The sequence below is a fragment of the Ostrea edulis genome, chromosome 5 (genome assembly GCF_947568905.1).
Source record: "Ostrea edulis chromosome 5, xbOstEdul1.1, whole genome shotgun sequence".
NCBI classification, from domain to species: domain Eukaryota; kingdom Metazoa; phylum Mollusca; class Bivalvia; order Ostreida; family Ostreidae; genus Ostrea; species Ostrea edulis.
The window spans coordinates 78,612,983-78,637,222 of NC_079168.1; the positions used below are offsets into that span (position 1 = coordinate 78,612,983).

Consider the following 24,240-nt stretch of genomic DNA (forward strand, 5'->3'; position numbering starts at 1 on the left):
AAAAGTTTATACCGAACAGGCGGACGGACAGACAGACAGCAGGTGATCAGAATATCAAACTTGAGCTTTAAGCTCATTATAATTTAATGTAATCAAAGTGCGAATATGCTGCTAAGGCGACCTTGCACTAACAGGAAAAGGAACCTTAGAAAATATGTTGCTACCTTTTTAAAGATGTCACTGTAAACATGCATATGTCAACATCAGAAAATCGCACGTTTTGATTAAAAATCATAATAAAAGTCCATAAAAACTGGTTCACAGTTAAAACAAAATACGAGGGCATATTCGTACCTAACAGAAAAAAATAAATAAATCATAGAAACGAATTAATTATAAGGTCGTTGTGTTTGAACGGCTTATAGTAAATCATTTGTACGATTTAGCTATTTGTATGATTTTTTTAAATCGTTTATACGATTTAGTAAATCATGCAAATTACTTTTAAAAGCCGTTTCTAAGATTCAAAAATCGTACAAACGGTTTAATAATTCGTTTGTACGATTTAAAATAAAATCGGTGTGTACGGATTAGTAAATTCGTGTAATTTTAACTTGGCAGAAAAATAAATCAAATCGTTTAAAATTACGATTTACTAAATTGTTTCTACGATTTACTGAATCTTTTTTTTTTTCTGTTACGAATACGCCGTCGTAAAAAATGCTACTTTAAAAATATACATAAATTTATTGTTGATATCAGGAAAATCATTATATAAATAGGCCTGCAAGAGTAAATAACAGCATAGGAATTAATGCCCTTGACAATTCAAAAAAAGGAGGGGGGATCATTGATAGAAAATATCAACATTTACCTTGTGAATAAAATTCACTTAAAAGATATATTTCTATCATGTGAAAAGTTTAATCAAATAAACTAGTGCCACTCGATGGTAGAGCCGTTGCCATTGCTACATCTGTAATTTGGAGAAATTACGTCAAAACTTGAAAACTGGTTTTGTATGAAATATATTGTTGACGAGTTAAGCTTTTGATATTTTGCCCGTTTGAAAGTACTGTCTAGTACTGTACATAGTATAAGCATGACTCAAGCCAGATCTATCTAATGTGATGCAAATTAACAAATTCACCGTACAATGCATTTGTTTTCAAAATTCGAATTATATCCAATCACCGAATTTACTCATTAGATCCTGAGGAAATAAAACAATCTGATTACATGTATAATCCGTATACATGTTTCGTGTTATGTTAAACTTCAATGGATATTGGCAACGAGGTTGAATTTAAAAAAAAATTAATAAACTCTAGTGTTTCTCATATTACTAAATTATTTCATTTCATCGTAATTTGACATATATGCATGTACGTGTATCACAGAAACAGCTTCAGTTGAAGTACATAATTCTTTGAGCAAATCCATATACAAAAGTTGCGAAACAGAAAGTGAGGAGTATGAGGAGAGGTTGAATGCCATGAACAGCTTTCACGACCGTGAGGACAATAGCAAGGCTTCACATCACTCTTCTGTTACAGGCCAATCTGTACTGCTGTTCGGTAGATTTTTCTTCAATGCTGCAATAATTTGATAGTTATGTTTCAATTTAGAATTTGATTAGGAGATACTGACTGAAATTTTGCTGGATAATTAAATTTCAACTGTACGTCAGATTTTTAAAAAATTAAAAGGAGAGAAAAAAAATTACGTTTCATATCAAATCTCGAGTCTTCTTGAGAGTTGTCAAAGATGTCATTGGACAGAACCCATTCCTCTCTGTCAGGGCTAGCCGAGTCGTATTGACTGTCGTGTGGGTTACACATAGAACACTGGCGGGGGCTGGCGTTTGGGCCGCGGGGATATCCGTCATCCTCCTCGGAATCTCGCATGTAATTTCTGATGGCACCGCTGTGGTGCATGGGGCGGTTTCTCTTCCAGCATATGTGTTCAGGGTATATGTCCATTATCTGAAAGAATTTTTGCATTTAATATAAACCACTTCAATCCAATATTCAGAATATGTTGTCATCTAGAATACTTACAAAATACCCCCCTTAATTCTTTATCGAGTAAATATCAAGTTATATCATCGTTAATTGTAAATCATAGCTGATGTCATTTTAATTCATGCCTATGGAATTTCATATACGACAATCAACCACGACTGCATGCGTATTGCTAACTGCAATAATGTAGTCCTCTCCAGTTTTCTCTTTTCGGAAAGGGCTACATTATTCAGTATTGCGCAGTAGTAGAAGACTGTCTTATTATAATTCAGTATCAACCTCTTCGCAGCAGCGTCGACTGACGACAGCTCGATGGGATATCTTGGCCCAGAACAAGTCCTTCTTCCTCAGAAATCGCGGGAATTTGTCTTTCCATTTCTGACCCAGAGCCCAGGGGAATATTTCGTACTTATCATCCTCTTCATCTTCCTCCATGTCGTTCGCCAGGTAACTGTTCGTAATGGAAAATCTCAAACTTGGTATACAGATTTAGAAATACCAGAAACGAAAGTTAACGCACGCTATTAAGGGAGTATGATTTCCCCATCGAAAGAGTGATACAAGCTCTCAATTATTTTATATGAATTTTTTTGGTGATTTTTCCAGGAATGATAAAAAAAGGTCTTTTCTTTGCAAATAAGAGATTCTTGAGTCCAAATTTCGGTGTGATTGATTAGGTGCATGATATGAATGCCTAAAAGATTCAGATATTAACGGTCTAATTTTTTTAAATAAAAAAAATATTTATGAAAATTGAAAACGTAATTTGTTAATGAATATTTTTTTAAATCTACGGAAAAAATCTTTAAAAAATATTTCAATTAGAAAAGAGATATATCGAGAGAAAAAAAGTTTTTAAAAGAAATTGAAACGAAATGACCATATTTTAGATATAATCACTATATTCAAACTGGAGGAAAAAAAAGTACCGATCCCAATCAGAATTGATTGAAAAATCGTAATATTTCTGAATTTTGATCATTTCATTTCAATTTCTTTTTAAAATATTATATCTCTGATATATCTTTTTTGTAACTGGCATGTTTTTTGAAAATTTTATCCGTAGATTTAAAAAATATTAGCAAATAACGTTTTCAATTTTCATAAATATTTTTTTTATTCAAAAAAATTAGAATGTCTATCTGAGTCGCCTCTAATGCATGTTTTCTGAGATATTTATATTATGCATCAAATCATAGTGAAATTTTGACTCTAGAGTATCTTATTTTGCAAACATAGTACCTTTTTTATCATTCCGGGATAAATCACAAAAAATCATATAAAATACTTGAGCTTGTATCACTTTTTCGATGGTGAATTTACTGAAATCCTACTTCACACGAGGTGTTTTAACGAGCCATTAAATGAAAAATTAGTGTAATTGGCTAATTGTTTGAGGTGTGTATATTTTTTAATCTTGAAATATATACTTACAGTGCAAGGAAGAAATTCATTTTTGTGTAATCCTTGATTTTCATATGCGCCCTTTTGAAATAAGCAAACACCATCGCCAATAAATACTGCGTAAAATAGAAGGGGAAAAAATTAAAAAGTATACAATGTAGAATTACTGTTAACAGATAAAATTTAAAATGTAGATGCTATAATAACCATGGCATAAACTAACAGAAATTCGACATTTGTAGAACATTAGAATGTACCTTATCAGATATCCTCTTACAAATGTCTCTTTGCAGGAAGTCTTGAATAAAATCATCTTCTACAAAACATGAAATGCGATTGTAAGCTATGCCCAAGTCTTAACTAATTTTATATAATTTAGACTTACTTTAAGAGTACCAAGAAAACAAAATTTAATTTCTTTTTTCACACGAGAGAGAGAGAGAGAGGGGGGAGGGGGGGGGGTCCTGATCAATATTTTCAAGCTATGTCCAGTATATAAATATAAATACGCACGACCTAACCTTTCACAAATACCGGTATGATCAACTTTTTATAAAAATATACAGTAGATCCAAAGACACTCAGACATACGTCTTATTTTGTGAGAACTCTATAGGTTTGGGGAACTTCGCTCACTGGTCCCTGTCCAAACCCACTATCCATGTCAATCTCTATCCAGAGTTATCGTTCCCGCTACGCTCCACTATATACGTAGTTGTAGCGCAGCGTAATACGCCCTCGGGTGAGAGATTGTATCCATGTAGGGGGACACACACCCCTCCCCCGGTTCTGAAATTTCTGGATCCTCCACTTTTATAACTTAAATTGGAACGGATTAGACCAGATATACACCTATGCATGTATTCTACTTGCCTAAGAGTCGAAAATAAGCACGCATTTCTGTTCTTTTTACAGCAAAATGGTGTCGAGTGGAAACGCGATGTTCAGTATAAAATCCCGTCCCAGTAAACTTGCTGATTGGAAACCTTTCCTCGTGAATTGCTAGTCGTGGTCTCTTCACCTTGTACAGTTCATTCGATTCATCAAAGTCATCTTTATGGCAAAAATGATCCACAAAGGTAAGAAAGTCCTGTTGCATGTCGCGGCTCCTAACTACCTGAACTTTGCAGCTGTCAGTGTCATTGGTATCTTGACGCCCTGTCTTAGAAAATGATTGAGTTTTTGCACTGTATTCCCTCTTAGATGCCTTTCTGGTGGTCTTAAATGGAAACATGAGAATGGGACGGTAGTGTAAACGATTATTTTTTGTTAATCTACTGACAACACACACAAACAGCTGATTGGAAAATTAGTGTCGTCTGCTTGTTTTGATTGGCGCACAGGAGCAATAGGACGATTTGTGACGTCATACTTTGAAAGTGAAAGTATGCAAAATAAAACATGTTGTGGCCTGTCGAATCAATGTAAAGACTTGTTGCAATTCAATTAATGAATATAATACCTTTGCCGCTCTTGATAATTAATGCTTCATTGAGAACAATTTGAATGAGTTAAAGGAAAGAATTAAATTTTAAAGTTAAGTTCCCCAAAATTAAACCGGAAATTCGCACATGTTGGTTCTTCAATTAGTTTTGAAATGCCTAAAATTCAAACCCGGAACAGACCACGATTAACGTTAGCATTCGATCCAGGTTCCTTCAGATAATATTCACACCAGCTTATGGTAAACATGTCAGATCTGACAATCGACGCGATGACATAACTGCGATAACAATCACACAGTGCCACTTCATTCTGACATTGTATTTGCAAGAAAATCTTCGTTTCTCAGTGAATATTAAATATGGCCATGATTGTGTAGGAATGGTATTATGGAATGGCAACGCTGTATCCACGACCCAGGATAAAGGTAGATGGTTTGGGAGAATGATGTTGGCAATTTTCAGTCATATCTTTCTACTCGGTAGTATACAATGCTTGAATGTGAAACCACAGAGAGAAGTTTATGCACCTAATTACAGATTTTATCATAACTTGACTCAAATTGATACAGAAGTTAAACTTCTGTCGAACTTTCCAGATTATGTGAAGGTGTACAGACATTTCATTTCCAGACAGGGTAGACCCATGTACCTTTTGCACATATCAAACTTTTCTGACTCAGAACACAAGAGCTTTAAAGACTCCCATAGCCCAAGATACAAACCCCAGTTACTCTTCTCCTATGGAGAACATGCAAGAGAGTTCCTTCCAGTTGAGAGTGCAATATATTTTATAAAAAACCTAACAGGTGGTCTGCATTCGTCTGCAGATGTGTTTTCTAGAAAGTTTACCCAAAGAATACTGTTGCATTCAGATCTGTACATTATATTAATGGCTAACCCAGATGGACGACATTTTGTGGAACAAACTCAGAATTACTGCTGGCGAGGTACCAGTACAGGAGTGGACCTTGACCGAAACTTTGGGTGGGAGTTTGGTGGCAAAGGAAGTTCAAGTGACCCTAATGATGAAGAATACCGAGGAGAGGAAGCATTCTCAGGTGATTAAAGCCAGGAAACTTTAATGTATCTCCATGAAGGTGATGTTAGTGTTTCAGGTTATTTTGACTGTTTGTTAGCAGAATTATTACAATAAGTCATGCACAAAATTTTTACAAAAAAAGAGTCTGATAGCTTACTTTTCAAATTAACCAGTATTGACCGGTTGGCATAAAAGTGGTCAATATGAGTATTGACCGGGCTGGTGGTCAATACTGGTTAAAACCGGTCAATACTAATCGATTGAAAATTATTTGGTCATTATAGTCTGTTATTTATTTTAAATGTTTAAGTGACCATTATAGTAAATACTGTAATTCATAACATGCACTATCAGTTTATAATATACTTGTAAGTCATAATATTAAATAAATAATGTACAAATGACTGTTGAATTGGGGAAGATGTAAAAGTTCCTGTTCAAATTCCTTAGTTTAACAAGAACTACCTATAAGTATTGTTTCATCAATCTTCATTTTAACTGTTGAATAAACATTTGAGGGGGTGGATGGGTGATGTTTTCATAACAATAACAGGCACACTGGTCATCTCTGGTCCCAGCCTATGCTTATTAACACCTGTCAACTCTGCTACCTGTGCTCAGGTAATGTCCAGCTACCTTTTATTCTTAATCTGTCCAGGTACATGTATTAAGAGGTCAGCTGTCTCCAATCGTCAAGCTATGCTATAGAACTGTGACCCTCTGGTAGGTACTGAAGATATTTCGGTCAGTTTCAGCCAACCAAATACATGTATATGAAACTTATGAAATTACATTTCATTATCTAATGAAAAATATTAATCAACAATTGATCCATATAATGAAAAGACTTAATTTATCTTTATCTTTGCAAGAAATATACAAAAATAGGAAAATGGACAGTTTAAATCACAATTGACCACTTGGGGAGTATTGACCGGGACAGTTAAAACCACTGGTTAAAACCGGGGGCGGTTTTAACTGCCCAACCCTGGTACCAACACAACAATTATTATATCAAATACATGTAGTAAATTTTGAATTCAAAGTCCTATGGATCACATCCAGATATGAACATTGCTGCTGATATTGCTTAAGAGTTAGGATTTTATGAGCCATCTCTTAACTCCAGATTTGTATTTCAGAGCCAGAGAGTAAAGTATTCCAGGACATTTCTGCAGACATCGCATTTGATGCTTTCTTTTCTTTTCACTCAGGAATCAATCATATTTACATTCCATATTCAGGTTCGAAATTGTTTTTATCAATTAATCTACTACTCTGTAGGAAGCACTCTTAGATTAAATGACTGTTCAATCCCAATATGTTTAGCATGTAAAACAGATTTTGTGGTATGTTTTGATTTTTTCAGATACAAAATCGCTGCAGCTAAAAAGAGAACCTGACAATGTCCAGGAGATGCTAAGTTTGGCCTCACGTTTGTCCCGCTGCAGTCGGTACAATTACCGATACGGGACCTCCCATCACCTCATCAATTATACTGCAGATGGAACAATATTTGACTACATGGCAGGAATCAAAAAGGTTTTAAGTAAACTAAGACTGCCTCGATCTGTATAATAATGCATTGCTGTGCTTTTACTTAAGGAATGAAATTTAATTTAATTTAGTAAACCGCCTTTTATATTATTTGATGGATAATTCTAAAGAAAATATCAATTTTGTATGATGCGGACCAATATCGCAATAACAGCAAAATGGTAACTGAACGGCCAAACATATTGTGACATCATTCTTATAACGTCATATAGCGGGACTAAAGGGCAACTTTGTTTATACGATATAAAGAATGTTGATAAAGTGAAATAAACCAATCAAATTGCATGTAACAAGTAAAATTAAATTATATGTGAGTAAAGGCTACATGTACATATAGTCTTTTCAATGCAAAAGAAAAATCCGAATGTTTAATGTCAAGTAAAACATTCACCTATGTATTGGTTTTATGTGACATGTATGTTGCACTTTGTTTGACTATAATGTCAAGATACGACATCAGGCTTTGCTTACTCATATGGAAAACCAATGATTTCAACAAAATAGCCTTGGTACATGGGCGTACATATAAAAACCAAATTTGCATGAGAAGAAACAGTTTTCCACCCAATATTGTTATTGCTGCACAAATGTCAACATTTCATTTAGTGAGTAAATGATTATTAAAATTCATGTTTGATGATCAAGAAAATACTCAGACCTGCATTGTTTACTGAAACATGTGAACAAAGTCATGAACATTAGAGTTTATGTATAACATTAGAATTTATGTATAACATTAGAATTTATGTATAACATTAGAATTTATGTAAAATTTATGCATAACATTAGAATTTATGTATAACATTAGAGTTTATGTATAACATTAGAATTTATGTATAACATTAGAATTTATGTATAACATTAGAATTTATGTAGAATTTATGTATAACATTAGAATTTATGTAGAATTTATGTATAACATTAGAATTTATGTATAACATTAGAATTTATGTACATGTATAATGGTTGAGAAAAAGGCTTAAACCGTTATCCTTTATCATTACTTAACAAATGAAAGAGCAAGGACTTGTATGGGATTTGTGCAGCAATAACACTGAAATAGATGTTATTCGACCTTGCCTTGTGTAAATATTGCCAAAAATTTCCAAATGCATGCCCTTGAATTAAATAAATTCGATGTGAATTTGATATCCACAAACTGTGACATCATCATAATTATGATGTGATGTGGATTTTTTCAATTAAGCATCTTAACACTGTTTCTCTTCAGATGACCTGAGTGTGAATATTTACTAAAATTAAAACTGCCTGACCTTAAGTTACATTCATATATGGAAAATAGTCTACTCAAATTTGATAATTAATAGAGAAATTTTTGATGAATTTGTGATCATTACTTTTATTTTGCACAATGAATATTGGTACTTATTTGATTTTTACAATTACTCAGATACCCTTCTCCTTTACTATTGAGCTGTGGGGAAAACAGCACCACCGCCCCAGCTGTTTTGACTTGTTTAATCCAGAAAATAGAAAACTCAAGGTATGTAAAACTTAGTCACATGTAAAGTTCTCAGTAGTTTTTGTGCATGGTGCAATTTGACTAGCAATACTTTCATTTGATATTGTGAGAGTCATTGTCTACATTTGTCATGTGTTGATAATGAAACTATTTTAAGGTATCATATGTCATCTAATCCTAGTCGTATATATATATATTGTATACTGAAAAAATGGTTAAAAATGTATCTGTTGTTGAACGTAGAATAAAATGAATGCTTTAAAACTTGATTTTTCTTTTATATAGATGATTTAATAACATTAGAATTTTATTCAGGAGGTTGTTAAATCCCTACATCCACTTTACATCAACATTATTATGTACCTCTCAGAATGGAAATCCAGAAATCACCAGGATTTGACCAATCCTAACGTAAGTCTGATCAAATGTGTTCATCTGATATAATTCAACAACAAAGAGGAATGTGCAGAATTTTTCTGCATAAACAAAACACTCTCATCTGGTCTTCTGCTTCCCACACAGTCTGTTAGAGCGAGTTGGACTGAAAGCATTTGGCGTGCAAAGATGGCTATGTAGTGTCTTTGTTTCATTTATAAGTTTACTGCAGTATTGTTTGAATATCAGTGTTGGAAATTTAGCACTTAGCATAAGATTACTGTTTTTATTATACCTCATATAAAGAATCACTAGTAAAACAGAATCTGATTGGCAGAGAAAGTCACGTGACCGTCGTGTTTGCCCTGCAACAAAACGTCGTGTTCCACCCCTTCGGATATCTCGTTTCAATTTCTTGTCCAGTTAAATGAACAAACCCGAGTGTTCCGAATGACGCAGACAACAACAAACACGCAGCCTCGTGCATATCCATAAATTTAACGCCAAGGTAAACGAAGTTTATTGTGATGTCACAATAAGTCCGAGTCATTGTACTTTGATAGTTCGTAAGGCACAAAATATGTGGGTCTCTGATATACAATTAAATTGCTTGGTTTTGGTTGATAGAAAAAATAAGGAAGTAAATCAGCATTCATGGAGAATGCATGGAAATACAAAAACTGATTATCATATCACGACACTGTATTTCATTGTTTGTACCTTCTAATACGTGGACGGCGCGGTGTTACTGTTAAGGTAATTTCAGCAACATACAATGTATAAATGAGCGGACTCCAATTTCAAATACATTTTTGTAGTCTTGCTTTGTTTCGGTATAATAAACAATTTATTGCATGATAGTAAGGGAGATATGAATATTTATTCACCCAAGAAAAATCATATTCCCCTCGGGCATTGCCCTCGGGAAATATGATTTTTCTTGGGTGAATAAATATTCCTATCTCCATCACCCTCACTATCATGCAATAAATGTGTAATGTTAACCATTGTATCAAGCACTACGATGCATGTGCTAGCACTTGATAGGAGTGTATAATTACAGTATTAGGTAAGAATTTTTAAACTGACAAGCACTGATCTTGTTTTAAAATATTTGTGAGTTTCAAAACGAATACAATATACACTGTAGCTTGAGCCGAAAACTATAAACTGTGCAGCAGTATAATTGATGCATCCTCAACGATACCGCCAATTTAATGAACTCCACTTGTAGGTTACGACCTAACAATATAATCAAAATTATATCCTTGATCTGCTCCCCTACTATTGCTACCCAAAGGATCTAATAACTTCGAGTTAAAGGTCACCTCAACATGACCTTAGATGTTATCCAATCGGAGTGTTGCCTTGTAAATTTTTGGTGTAATTTAGTGCCATCAGAACTACTTAATATCATTTTTGAAGCGTTCTGAGAAATCGGTTCTGCATGGATAAAATCTATGGTCATACTGAGGTGACCCTTAATTAACATGAAGTTGTTAGATCCATTGTGTAGCAATCGAAGACTAGACGAGCGGATTAAAGGATCTAATTTTAATTCGATCGCGGCCTGACTTAATGTGAAGATGATAACTCTATTCTAAAACAATTGACCACAGCACCATCCAGTGTCCTTGCTGCATTACACAACTATAAATTTTCTTCTGCAGCCCTAAATCACCTGTGTTGTTGATTGAATATTTACAGTCTGACTAAATAAACAAACAGGTAAAACAAGAAAACATAAGGCAGATATCATTACTTTCAAATTATTGCAAAAAATTATTTTTGCCACTTATTAATTTCTTTCCACCACTTTTTAAAAAAAAAATTGGCCATTGGCAAAAATGGCAAAGCCCAGCTTGAGCACTGATTGACACCGATTGGAATTTCTGCGCAATATTGTGAACCCAATTTGTGTGTTCCAAAGTCTTTGTATCATCTGGGTCTGCGTATCATCTGAGTATGACCAAGACAACTCGGATAAGTATTGTTGTACATGGGCCTCTAGTCTTGCATGCAGCCCATCCATCACTAGTGCTTGACCACATTTTGTTAGGGATCACTATATAGAGATATTTAGTTTATCTTTCAGACAGAAATTTCTTTTCTAATGCTGGGCAACATGTTCTTAGCGACCATTATAAAGAGATATTTGTCATTAAGACAGAATGTCCATCTCTAGTACTGGGCCATCATCAAAAACCCATGGCTGACCTCGTCCTCTACTCATCGTTGACTACCCACGGCTTATCTCGTCTTCTACTCATCGACAAGATCAGCCATAGGTATTCGACGATGGTACTGGACTACATGTCAGAATTACTAAAAAGAGGTATTTATCATTCAGACAGAACGTCCATCTCTAGTACTGGGCTACATGTTAGAGATCCCTATAGAGATATTTATTTTTTAGTCAGAACGTCTGTCTCGCAGCAGGATTAAGGTGTCCCAAGTAAAGTTAAAACAAACATCATAAAATGTACCTCGATGCATTTCATACTATATGACGTCACAATATAAAAGTACGTCACGACATACAGGTGTATAGTTGTATCGCGGGGAAAATGTCATAATATTTTCTCGCTATTTATTGCCGTTATCTAGTGTTCAAGCTGTATGTGTTTAAATCTGTTTGCCAGATGATTTTTTCCCCCCAGTTTTCTTCGATAATATATGTCTCATATTTTTGTATATAGTATGTGCACGGAAGACTGTAAAGTAATCTTTACATCACTGTGTGACCTTGATATCGCCCCCGATGTGTATAGTCATTTGGAATTTAAAAGAAAACCAACACATATACATATCAACTCGGTACAAGTGAAAGATGACGATATTTTATTTCGATTAAGGCATATTCAGAAAGGTAACTAGTTGCAGATTTAGGATTTTGATACAGAAGGTACAATATTTTGCCTCGTTTAGATACGATTTGGATGTGAATGTGGAAAATGTCCAACATTTGAGTTGAGATTATGGAAATTGCTATATTTGAGAGGATATTGTACCGATCTGTATGACTCTTTAAATTTACCATATCATTGTCGACATATCAAGCCCAAACTGCAAATGATTTGAGTGCATCTTTCACCTGTACCGAGGTGATAAACAACTAAAAATCTAGTGGATAAAAATAGCTCTACGTCACTTGTATGACGACGTAATAGTTAAGCAAAGGATTTCCCCACGTGATACGATGTTTGTTTATTTATGTATTGACTAACGATTTTTACTAAAAATATATGCGACACTTGAAAGAATTTTACTTTTATATGAATATGCTGTTATTACTTGTTATTTTACTCGGGACACCTTAACCCCGCTGTGTCTCTAATACTGGGCTACATTATCCATATTGTTAGGGAATCACCATATAAAGATATTTATCTTTCAGGCAGAACATCCGTCTCTAGTACTGGGCTACATGTTGTTAGGGATCACCATTGCTGTCTCCTTAATGGTGTGCCTTCACAGGAAATGGAGAAACTGTCCACAGCTTTACCATCATCATAGAATAGTTTCCCTGAAAACCCTGAGTTCATCATTCTCTGCAAAGAATTTGTGATTTTATGATGTAATGTTATTCAGTTTTCACTGTTTTTCAGGGAGGTAACTCTTCCATATCCACAAATCCCTACAATAACAAGAACCCTCACATTGTGTTTAAGGAGGTACTCTACATCTTCATAATGGCTGACTTTCTTTTAAAACATGGATGAAAATATTTATATCAGCAACATTTGTCTATTCATTTAAAAAAAACATTGCCCAGCTGAGTAGCTCAGTAGGTTAGCACATCGACTACTGAACTGTAGATCGCAGGTTCCAGTCCAGCAGGGGTTTTAAATTTTTTTCAGATTGCTTTACTACTAAAACTGCATTTTTTGACTAGATAGAGTTAATTTGAAAGTTTTCAATTTCAAAATATTGTTGCACAAATCCTCCACATTTATGTAAATTTTATGGTTTTTATCTGACTACGATGATGAGTCTTGATAAGTCACTATTCGCTATTCAGTATCTTGGCTGTTTAAGGGTTGTCACTCCTCAAACTTTTGATACAGTTCGGACATGCCTTCTAGAAAATAAACACAATATTTTGAATAGTATAGCTACATTCAGTGACCATAACTTAACTTAATACCATTTCAAACCAAAAAACTGGAATACAATGCTATGTTTCATAGCAGAAGGTTGTTTTAAAAGAAAAACCTCAAAGTCTGCTTTAAACATGAAAATTGCTTTTATTTTTAAACTGATAGCACACAATCAAGCGAGTCACTGTCGTCATATTAGTGACACAGTATTATATTTGATTGAAGTATTGATTTATACTAGCAAATATCATTAGTCCCCTACTGGCAGAGACAAAGGGGACTGTTAGTTTGCACTCTGTCCGTCCAACCGTCTGTCACAACTTAGTTTTCGGGATCTCTATTCATTATGCTTTGATTTAGGAAGCTGAAATTTGACATGTGGTTTACTACTGTATGTTTACAGATCAGCTTAGGGTTCTTCACCATTGAGTGATTTTTACAAGATTTATGGGACTTTGTGCCAAGTAAGTGTTTTTCTGACTCCTCCACTATGCTTTAACTTAGGAATTTGAAATTTGATATGTGGTTATCAAATGAGTAGATACATATTAGGTTTTATTTCCGTTACAGCTGAATTAATTAATAATTATTCTAACAAAAATTGTAAAATTTAGTCTCATGGTTGGCTGAATTAATTCTTGCACTCTGCCTAGTTCTCTGTATTTTTTCATGAAGACATTTATAATCCACTTAATCTGATTCGCCGCTTCCTTATGACAAGAGGTCAAAATTACGATGTTTTTCTGGTATTAAAATATCATATCTGATCCAAAAATATCCAAATATAGATTTTTTAATTTTTGTTTAAACACATGAGATCTAGACATCATGTGCCAACAGCAATGCAGGTAGAAAGTTGTGAATTTTGAAGATGCTAGGTAGAAATCAAAATGCTGATCTTTATATGCTTCATTGTACAGCGTACAATGTACTGGAAGATGACCCAGTGTGGTTGTTCCTAACAATAGAACTCGAGGATTATGATATGAATGAAGAGTTGTTTATACATGTACGATGATAGAGACATCTTTGTTTGCCGATGATTCCTGACATGTTTTGATTATGAAAATCAAAGGAAGTGCAAAAGGTGATACAATTGAAATTTCAAGGGGACCGCACACAGAATATTATGCAAATAACTTGACTTGGGACATGTGTTGCTATGAAATCAATCTGATTAAAATACAGGTCTCTCAAATAGCACTGTGCACTATTTATATGAATTGTATCAGATTGTATGAAATACTTATAGAATACTTGTTTTAAAATAATTTCAGTTTATATTTAAACATTAAATTTCAGCACAAAATAAACAATTCTATCCAAAAATAACATCTTTGATACCAGTTTAAAATGTAGGCTATTTCAAAACTAAAAATTGCATTTTGGAAAAAAAATGTTATTCTTTAAAATTAGTGCAAACAGGTCAAAAGACTATAAGATATTGATAAATTTTCAGAATTGAATGTACATACTGGGCAGAGAAGAGCTACATGTACCTAATTTTCATGCAGTTCGTTAATTAGCATTACTTATTTTACATTACTTTTATGAAGACTGTTAAAATTTAAGTGCAAAAAAGGTGAAAATAAATCAATATCTCAACCTCACTAGTAAGCACACTGTCTTCCCATTTTTAGTTTGTATTTACTGTATTGATGTCAGAAATATACTTTGCACAAGAATTACAATGAGGAGTGACCTCCCCTTTAACCGGCCCAAGTCTCATACACAAGAACAGCACATAACAGGTTTTTTTTTTAAACAAAAGTGTTTGAGAAACAATATTCTGTACTGATGTATATCAATTTACAATTGGACTACATATACAATTGTATATATATTTATTACATGGAAGTCAAGACATACAAAAACATGATGATTATACACATAAAGTGACAATTTCCTGTGAAAGGACCCAAATACATTGTTACCATGATTACTTCCTTTTTTGAATGTTTTGTATAGACCGGTATACTCACTGGGTTTTTTTTTCTTCTCTCGTTTTTTATATACAAGTATACACTTTTGCAACATTTTTAATGTAATATTTACATGTACTAAAATACAAGGATCATTTCTTATTATTGAAGTCTTGAAACATTTCTCAAAACAAAAAAAAAACAAAAAAAACCTCACTTTCTCTGCCATATCAAGTATTTGACACTTTCAACAAAGTAAAAATATATCTAGTGTGTGTTGAAAAGATACTTGACTGTAGGAAAGTCTCTTGGATTTCCATGCATGAGTGGGTAGAAAACTTCTGACAGGAATTGATTAGGGTTGGTATGTTTGTTAAAGGGAAAATATCTCAGTCACACTCCATTGATACCCATGGGGAGACTTTCTGTGAGCTGGCTATACCTTCGTCTATAGATTTCCGAAGATTGCTTGATAGTTCGACCAGTAACTAGTGACACAAATTGAATCTGTGAACAAGAATGTGTTAGTGAACAAAGTAGATTTACAGTTATTTATTTGAACATTTATTTATTGCATAGCTTTTGCCAAGCTATCTGAGACATTTTAAAATATGTACATTGTGATTGGTCCATAGTGATATTGTCCAATAATACATGTATTCATTATTATTGGTTAATGTTATACAATATATACATGTATTCTTTATCATTAGTCTATATTATACAAAATATACACATATTTATATCCTTGGTCCATAATGTATCCTTTTCAGGTTAACTTAATTTACCATGACTTTGATACATGTTATATTGAATGCATATATTTATAGTAGAATTTTGAATCATTCATAGACTAATTCTCTCGAGGTTGCACCTCATGATACTGCTATAAAATAATATATGTATTGTTAAAGTTACAGTCCCTCCTTGATATATACTTCTTTATTATATACCCATCAATGTTTCGTTTTTCGATACTGTGGATTTCACGGTTTCCCGGATCACCACACAGTGGTTTTCTGATTCCGTATCAGTATCCTCTGAAACTGATGATGTCACAATGACTCACAATGCATCAACGCAATGTCATTTGTGGAAAATGTTGACCGTATCACAAACAAAACTGCGTGCACAAAATATAATTTCATGGTAGTCTGTGTTTTTAGCTCTTCTGAGCCAAAGGCTCAAAGAGCTAATGCTATGGCCATTTGTGCGGTGTGCGTAAACTTTTTAGAAAAAGGGCTATAACTCAAGAACCCCTTGGCCAATTTTTTTCAAATTTGTTACAGGGTATCATTGGCCCAAGGGCTTTCATACATACTAAATAAAGGGATGTGACCCTTTAACAAGGGGAGATAATCAGGAAAATACAAACAAAAGTAGTGGTTGCTAAAAAATCTTCTTCTCAAGAACCACAGGGCAGATTATCACCAAACTTACACGTAAGGATGAGGATATGTTGTAGATTAAAAATTGTTCAAGGCATTACCCTGGGGCAAAGGGCATGGTCTCAAGGTCACTTTAAAGTTGACCTAAATTAAAAAAAATTTTAAATTCCTTAAATCTTAGATATTTTAGTCATTATAAGGACTAGGATCATCAAATTTTGACAGTTGATGCATCTTAGGACCTTGTGTCAAGTTGTCTCAAAAGTAGGTCACGGTGACCTACTTTTTGAATTTTGCAGGTATTTATTTTAAAATTAATTTTGATGCATATCTTGGACACTTTGAAGCCTATGATCATCAAAACTTGTCAGTTGGTGGATCATGGGACTTTGAAATGCGTCAACTGAAAAATAGGTCACCGTGACCTACTTTCTGAATTTTATGGCTTATCATTTATAGATATATTTTAAGTTGTTATTTCAAATACCGAGAGGTTTAGAATCATCAAATCTTGTAAGTTGATGCATCTTGAGGCCTTGAAACATATTTATAAAAAAGTAGGTCACAGTGACCTACTTTTTGAATTTTGCAGATATTCAAATTTCACATTTTCAATTTTAGATGCATATTTTGGGCACTGTAAAACCTAGGATCATCAAACTTTGTCAGTTGATGCGTCTTCAGCCTTCGGTTTGTGTCGACCAAAAAGTAGGTCACCGTGACCTACTTTTGGTATTTGACAGCTAAATTACTATATTTCAGACACTATTTGACCTACAATCATCAAACTTTGTCAGTTGATGCATCTTGAGTCTTCGGAGTGTATCGACCAAAAAGTAGGTCACTGTGACCTACTTTTGGCATTTGACAGTTATATTTATATATTTCAGTCACTAATTGACCTACAATCATCAAACCTTGACAGTTGATGCATCTTGAGTCAATGGAGTGTGTCGACCAAAAAGTAGGTCACCTTGACCTACTTTTGGAATTTGACGGCTATATTTATATATTTCAAATACTATTTGACCTACAGTCATCAAACTTTGTCAGTTGATGGGTCTTGCATGTTCGAAGGGTTTCGACCAAAAAGTAGGTCAACTTGACCTACTTTTGGAATTGGACACCTATATTTATATATTTCAGATACTATTTGACCTACAGTCATCAAACTTTGTCAGTTGATGTGTCTTGCATGTTCAAAGGGTGTTGACCAAAAAGTAGGTCACCTTGACCTACTTTTGGAATTGGACGGCTATATTTATATATTTCAGATACTATTTGACCTACAGTCATCAAACTTTGTCAGTTGATGGGTCTTGCATGTTCGGAGTTCGCTGACCAGAAAGTAGGTCACCATGACCTACGATTGGAATTTGACAGCTATATTTCAATATTCAGATACTAATTGGCTTAAAATCATCAAACTTTGTCAGTTGATATTTCTTGGGTTCTCAAAATGTGTAAACCAAAAAGTAGGTCACACTGACCTACTTTTTTTTAATTCTTAGGATTTAACTAAAGATTTAGAATACTAAGAGGCTAAGAATAGAAATGGTGGGGTTGTACAATTTATCAGAAGAGCGATTCTAGGCCCTTGGGCCTCTTGTTTATAATTTGGATTACATTTATTATCTTATAAATGTGGATTTAAAATGCATAAGGGGGTAGATCTATATAATAAATATATCATTACTACAGTAACTTGATCCGAAGAGTTGGATCACGTCGAGTTGACAGGCGCAGATCATCAGATCAAACTCGATGCTTCGAGTCTTGTGTGATCTGATGATCCGCGCTGGTGACCAACTCGACGTGATCCGACTCTTCGGATCAAGTTACTGTAGTAATATATAGTTATCGTACATGTTGTAATTGTTAATAAAATACTGTTTACCAATGCAAATTCCCAAAAATAAATCATTGGATAGATAACAGGGTGTGAACATTTATTGTATATCTATAGAAGAACTGATAGGTAGCGGTCGTCTAGTGATTAGAGCCTTCGCTTTGCAAACAGGTGGTCTTGGGTTCAATTCTTGAACCTGGCATCATGTCAAATCTAGAAATGTTTAATGAAGCTTCATGATTAATTACTAGTCCTTGGCTAGGCACCGGGCATCAGGAGGGAAAGGCATGGATATTTTGGATAGGACCTTAAAATGGACTTCACATGTCACGGTAAGGTTAGCATGGTAGAGGACCTTCACTTCTAGGACCTTGCGTGCCATGTTTAGGTCAACATTTGTAGCATTTTGCCTAATGCTTATTACATCAGTATATGAGTAAAAATTATCAAATGTTGTTGATCCTCAATCCAATTTCCATCTTGTATGTAATGGATAAATAACGAGATGGTGTTGAATAGTTCAGAGAAAGCATCACCACTGGAGGCCTGGCTGTCCTGTCGAGATTAAATTCTTTCTTTCCATACTTGGCAATCCTGTGGATTGATACTAACCCAATCTTGTACACTCGAGGTCTCGTTTTATTAAATCATCCCACGACAGACAGCTTTGGTCTGCCTGGAGCTCGATATTCGGTGACATGTTGGGACCTGTGATATCCACACTTTACTGCACTCAACATGATTCGGCCTACATGTCTGGAGAACATCAGTGATGTCTCTGATGTTAAGCTGAGTAATAAGAGACATAAAGGTGACATTCATTTCAGGATTAACAAGGCAGATCCATCTTATCATGACTTTGTCATTGCGTATCAGTTTCATTAAAATCGAAGCTGTTACTTTCCATTTCTCAGAACCATATAGCAACACAGGTATAATGTAGATTAAATACAAACGGCCCTGGTTGTGATAACCAGATATTTGTTTGTTGGGATTGGAAGAGGCTCTCTGCATTTTCCCAAGAAGACTTGCATCATGTTGCTGCAAGTTCACAGCTACCGTCAGATGACAGTCTCCCCTAGGTAACAGAAGTGTCCAAGTCCACTACAATTTCAAGTGTCTCCATCAATTTTTATACGCCCGTCTTTAGACGGGACGTATTATGGTACAGCGATGTCTGTACGTCCGTTCGACGTTTTCTCTTTATAATTTCATTTCCCTGTCACATATGCTGAAACTTGCTGTGTATCTTCTTTGTGGGTCACTCTAGATCATACTGCAATTTTGATCCATTTCGACCATTTTTCCAGGAGTTTTGCCCCTTTATTTGGAAATAATTATTATATGGAGGGTACATAATTTGTCCGCCCTACTCCTCCCCCCACAGTTTTCAAGTGAGAGCCTTCTTATTTTGTGGAGTGTTTGTATGGGTATTGAAGATGTGCATGTGGGATGGATTTTGATTTTCTACAATTTTTGAGAGTATGAACCAGAAGTGAACGACTCTGTGGTGTCTTTTATTTCGAGTTCACAGGGATATATCGATTCGACATATGATTGAAAATTATTATTGTTCATAGATAATACACCGTCAATATATCTAAATGTCGAATTGAAGGCCACAGCAAGAGAAGTTTTCTTCTCAAGTTGAAGTTTTTGAATAAATTCTGCTTCATATGAATATAGAAACAGGTCAGCTAACATAGGAGCACAATTCGTGCCCATGGGAATTCCAACAGACTGTTGGAAGACCTGATCACCAAAGACTACGAAGATATTGTCAATGAGGAACTCCGGCATATTTTTATTTCAACTTTAGAGTACTTGTGCATGGTATCAGAGTGGTGTTTAACAAAGAAATTATTTGGATGACTGATCACTAGATATGTATATTTCCGTTTTCCATTTTTGTTGAAGAAGCAACTGTCTATTATGTCAAAAAGTCTAGTCTTTAATTTATCACGAGGAATGGTCGTGTAAAATGTTGAAAAGTCATATGTTTTGATGAAGTTGATTTGAGAAAAGTTTTGCGATTTCAAATTTACTAAAAGTTTTTGGAATCCACATTTGATTTACACCACTTCTGGCATATGTAATTGCACAGTACGTGTGAATTTTCTCCTTCACAGCTGTTAATATTTTCGTGAGAAACAAATATAGGATAGGGGCTTGGTTTTTAACACTTGCTGGATCCAGTATCTTTGTACGGATTTGTATGAAGTTTTGGAATTCAGTATACATGTGTAGGTACGGTAACTCATATTCATCGGACCCACTGACTGGGATATTAAATGTGTCTAAAACAGAAGCAACTGTCATTCCTCGTATACGTCAGAATTGCTACCAATATGCCCATTCTAGTCCCCCCCCCCCCCCCCCCCACACACACACACGAAAGTTTTTCTCAAGCTGGGACATTTGCCACCAGGCTATGTAGTTAATCATAGAAGCTCTTCTCATTTTCACTAAGGCCAACCTGCATAGGTGCACACCACAGCGAAAACCTTACCCACGACAATCCGTACGAGAAAAATAAAAGTGTTACATGTGAATATATAAGGAAAATCTTTAGAAATATTAAGAATTGCAGGGTCAGTAAAGTTGATATATACTTGGAAGCTTCCTGATATAGATTATATGTTCAAATAATGGTCCCCGAGAGTAGGGTGAGGCCACAATAGGGGATCAATTTTTTATATGCTGATAAAAAGAAAATGCATGCATATCCTTCCCAAGAACTACTGGGCCAGAAAAGTTTAAATATACATGTATATATGAAACCTTTAAAAATCTTCTCAAGAACCACTGGGCCAGAAAAGTGGAAATTCACATGAGAGCTTCATGACAGTTGATTCAAGCTTGTTCAAATAATGCCCTCCTTGGATAGGATGGGGTCACAATAGGGGATGAAATTTCTACATGCTGTTGTACAGGGGGAAAACTTTTTTAAAAAATTCTCAAAAATCGTTGGACCAGAAAAATGAAAATTTACAAAAAACCTTCCTCATATGGAGTTGATTTCATGGTCCACGGATGTATGATGGGACCACAATAGGGGATCAAAGTCTTATATGGGAATATACAAAAAAAAAAAAAAAAAAATAGATTAAAACAAATTCTTTTCAAAAGTAACTAAATCATATTCAAATGCAGATGTTTCCAAGTTGTGCAGATCAAAGGTTTTTTTATGCCCCTGCGACTATAGTCGAGGGCATATTTTGTCCTGTTTGTTCGTCTGAAACTTTAACATTGCTCATAACTTTTGAGTGGTAAATGATAGGGATTTCATATGTGCATTACTTGTGACATGATCCTTTTTTGTACCAGAATTTTTACCTTGTGACCTTGGAGTTTGACCTACATGTACTTTAAAGAAAACTTAAGCTATTCAATTCCTCCTGAACTATTTACGGTAAGACTTTCATAATTTGAATAGAGATTCCTTCTGGTAAGGCCTTACATTACATACTTGACCTTGGAGTTTGACCCAAATTTCAAAACTTTATCCTTACTCTTAACATTTGACCCAAATTTCAAAAAACTTTATCCTTACTCTTAACATTTAAATACCGAGGGATAGGGCTCTCATATGTCATATATACGTTCCTAGTAACAAAACCTTTTATCGTATCAAAGTTTCTACCCTCGTGACCTTGACCTTGGAGTTTGATCTACTTTTGAAAATGTAATATTTTAAATATCTCCTGAACTATTTAAGGTAGGGTTGACACTTGCTACTAGTATATAGATTCTTTATGGTAAGATCTTTCATGCGATATCAAGGTCTTGACCTTGAAGTTTGACCTACTTTTTAAAAGAAAACCCTGATCTTTATAATATCTTCTGAACTATTTAAGGTGGAACTTTCAATGTATACAGATTTCTTATTGCAAATTTTCCGTTACGAACAGAACGATCTAACCACTGAACCACAGCGGCCAGTAAAAATTTAAGACTTTTCCTCCAAATCTGATGACGTTTCCGTATGAGTGAATGATTCTCGGACCGGAAGGACGTAATATTCCAATCAATAATTCAACCAAAACCATCTGATCTTCACATCCTACCCTTGGATATTTTACGATAAGGGAACCTCTGAGGATCTCCCTCCTGTTTCAATGCCGAGAACAGACAGATCCTCCACACGGTACCTACCAAATGAAACAGAAGGGGGGCTGCAGCGGAGCAGAGTGTCATATAATGGTCTTTCCTTCAAGCCAGTCCCCCAAAACCTGATCGTACATACAGGCGGATCCAGGAATTTGTGAAAGGGGGGGGGGGGGTCTAACACTTAATCTTTTAGGTACTTTTCACAATCTCAACCCTATACCCCATTTACAACCCTTTGCCTGTGTACATAACATCTTAGGGAGATCTGGAGACAGTTTATAAATGGAAATGCTTAATTTGATTAATTATTTTTTTTTATGAAATGTTGAATTTTCAATTTTGTAAATATAAAGAGAACAAACGAGGAGATAGTGGTTCGTGTAACATCAATAATGAATGGCATTAACTCTTCAAAGGAATCGTACTTTGCCACCTCCACCAGCGCTATCAATATTTAATAAATACAAGAAATTTTTAACTGTTTAAATCTAGGCTAATACAATACCACACTGTTAAGCTAATGTTCAAATAACACACTTGAATGAAACATCTCCCTGTTATGCATTGAAATAAATCTCCTGCACACTTCCACGTACGTCAATTTTCAAGTCGCTGTTCGTATTTAGTGGAACAAGACCTGTTAGTCGGAGTTAAGTTTTCGTTCTTCAGAGACATGAGAAATATATTGATATCAGCTTCACATGAAGTAACGGGTAAAGTAGAACCGATTTTCGTGAGCGTACGAATGTTTGGAAACATAGAAATATATTGGAAACCTATTTTTTCTCAACCTTTATGGTATACTGATGCATTAAATCTCGATTGGTGCCGTCCTTGTACAGAACTGGGATGAGCTGTAGCCTAAAGTCTTCCTATTGACACAAATTTCAACATAATTTATAATGCAGCACACAGGTAAATACATAAATTCTAAAAGACTGAAAAATAAGACTGGCAGTCATGTTTAAACAGTGTTAAATAACATAGAACAATGCGTATGTAGGACAGTCATGTTTAAACAGTGTTGAATAACACAGAGCAATGCAGATGTAGGGCAGTCATGTTTAAACAGTGTTGAATAACACAGAACAATGTGTATGTAGGACAGTGATGTTAAACAGTGTTAAATAACACAGAACAATGCGTGTGTAGGGCAGTCATGTTTAAACAGTGTTAAATAACACAGAACAATGCGTATGTAGGACAGTGATGTTAAACAGTGTTAAATAACACAAAACAATGCGTATGTAGGGCAGTCATGTTTAAACAGTGTTAAATAACACAGAACAATGCGTATGTAGGACAGTGATGTTAAACAGTGTTAAATAACACAGAACAATGCGTATGTAGGACAGTGATGTTAAACAGTGTTAAATAACACAGAACAATGCGTATATAGGGCAGTCATGTTAAACAGTGTTAAATAACACAGAACAATGCGTATGTAGGACAGCCATGTTTAACAGTGTTAAATAACACAGAACAATGCGTATGTAGGACAGTGATGTTAAACAGTGTTAAATAACACAGAACAATGCGTATGTAGGGCAGTCATGTTTAAACAGTGTTAAATAACACAGAACAATGCGTATGTAGGACAGTCA

At 34.7% G+C, this 24,240-nt stretch overlaps 3 protein-coding genes across 4 annotated transcripts in view; 1 reads left to right on the forward strand and 2 right to left on the reverse strand.

Annotated features, from left to right (window-relative positions):
• Positions 1–24,240, reverse strand: part of LOC125649680 (uncharacterized) — a 219,428-nt gene that overhangs the window by 98,474 nt on the left and 96,714 nt on the right. The gene's annotated exons all lie outside the window — the stretch shown is intronic.
• Positions 673–4,832, reverse strand: LOC125651479 (speedy protein 1-B-like). The gene is made up of 6 exons (XM_048880101.2): positions 4,242–4,832; positions 3,626–3,684; positions 3,399–3,484; positions 2,244–2,415; positions 1,667–1,925; positions 673–1,535 (listed from the first exon to the last, which is right to left on the reverse strand). The coding sequence occupies exons 1-6, from the start codon at positions 4,600–4,602 to the stop codon at positions 1,480–1,482; spliced, it is 993 nt and encodes a 330-aa protein (XP_048736058.1). The 5' UTR covers positions 4,603–4,832; the 3' UTR covers positions 673–1,479.
• Positions 4,974–18,612, forward strand: LOC125651525 (carboxypeptidase A4-like). 2 transcript variants are annotated; one of them, XM_048880160.2, is made up of 7 exons: positions 4,978–5,238; positions 5,716–5,871; positions 6,995–7,096; positions 7,222–7,394; positions 8,821–8,913; positions 9,208–9,303; positions 12,665–18,612. In XM_048880160.2, exons 1-7 carry the CDS (start codon positions 5,193–5,195, stop codon positions 12,833–12,835), a joined length of 837 nt encoding a protein of 278 aa, XP_048736117.2. In that variant the 5' UTR covers positions 4,978–5,192; the 3' UTR covers positions 12,836–18,612. The 2 variants fall into 2 exon arrangements, with proteins under 2 accessions (XP_048736116.2, XP_048736117.2); XM_048880159.2 differs by having other exon boundaries at positions 4,974–5,871.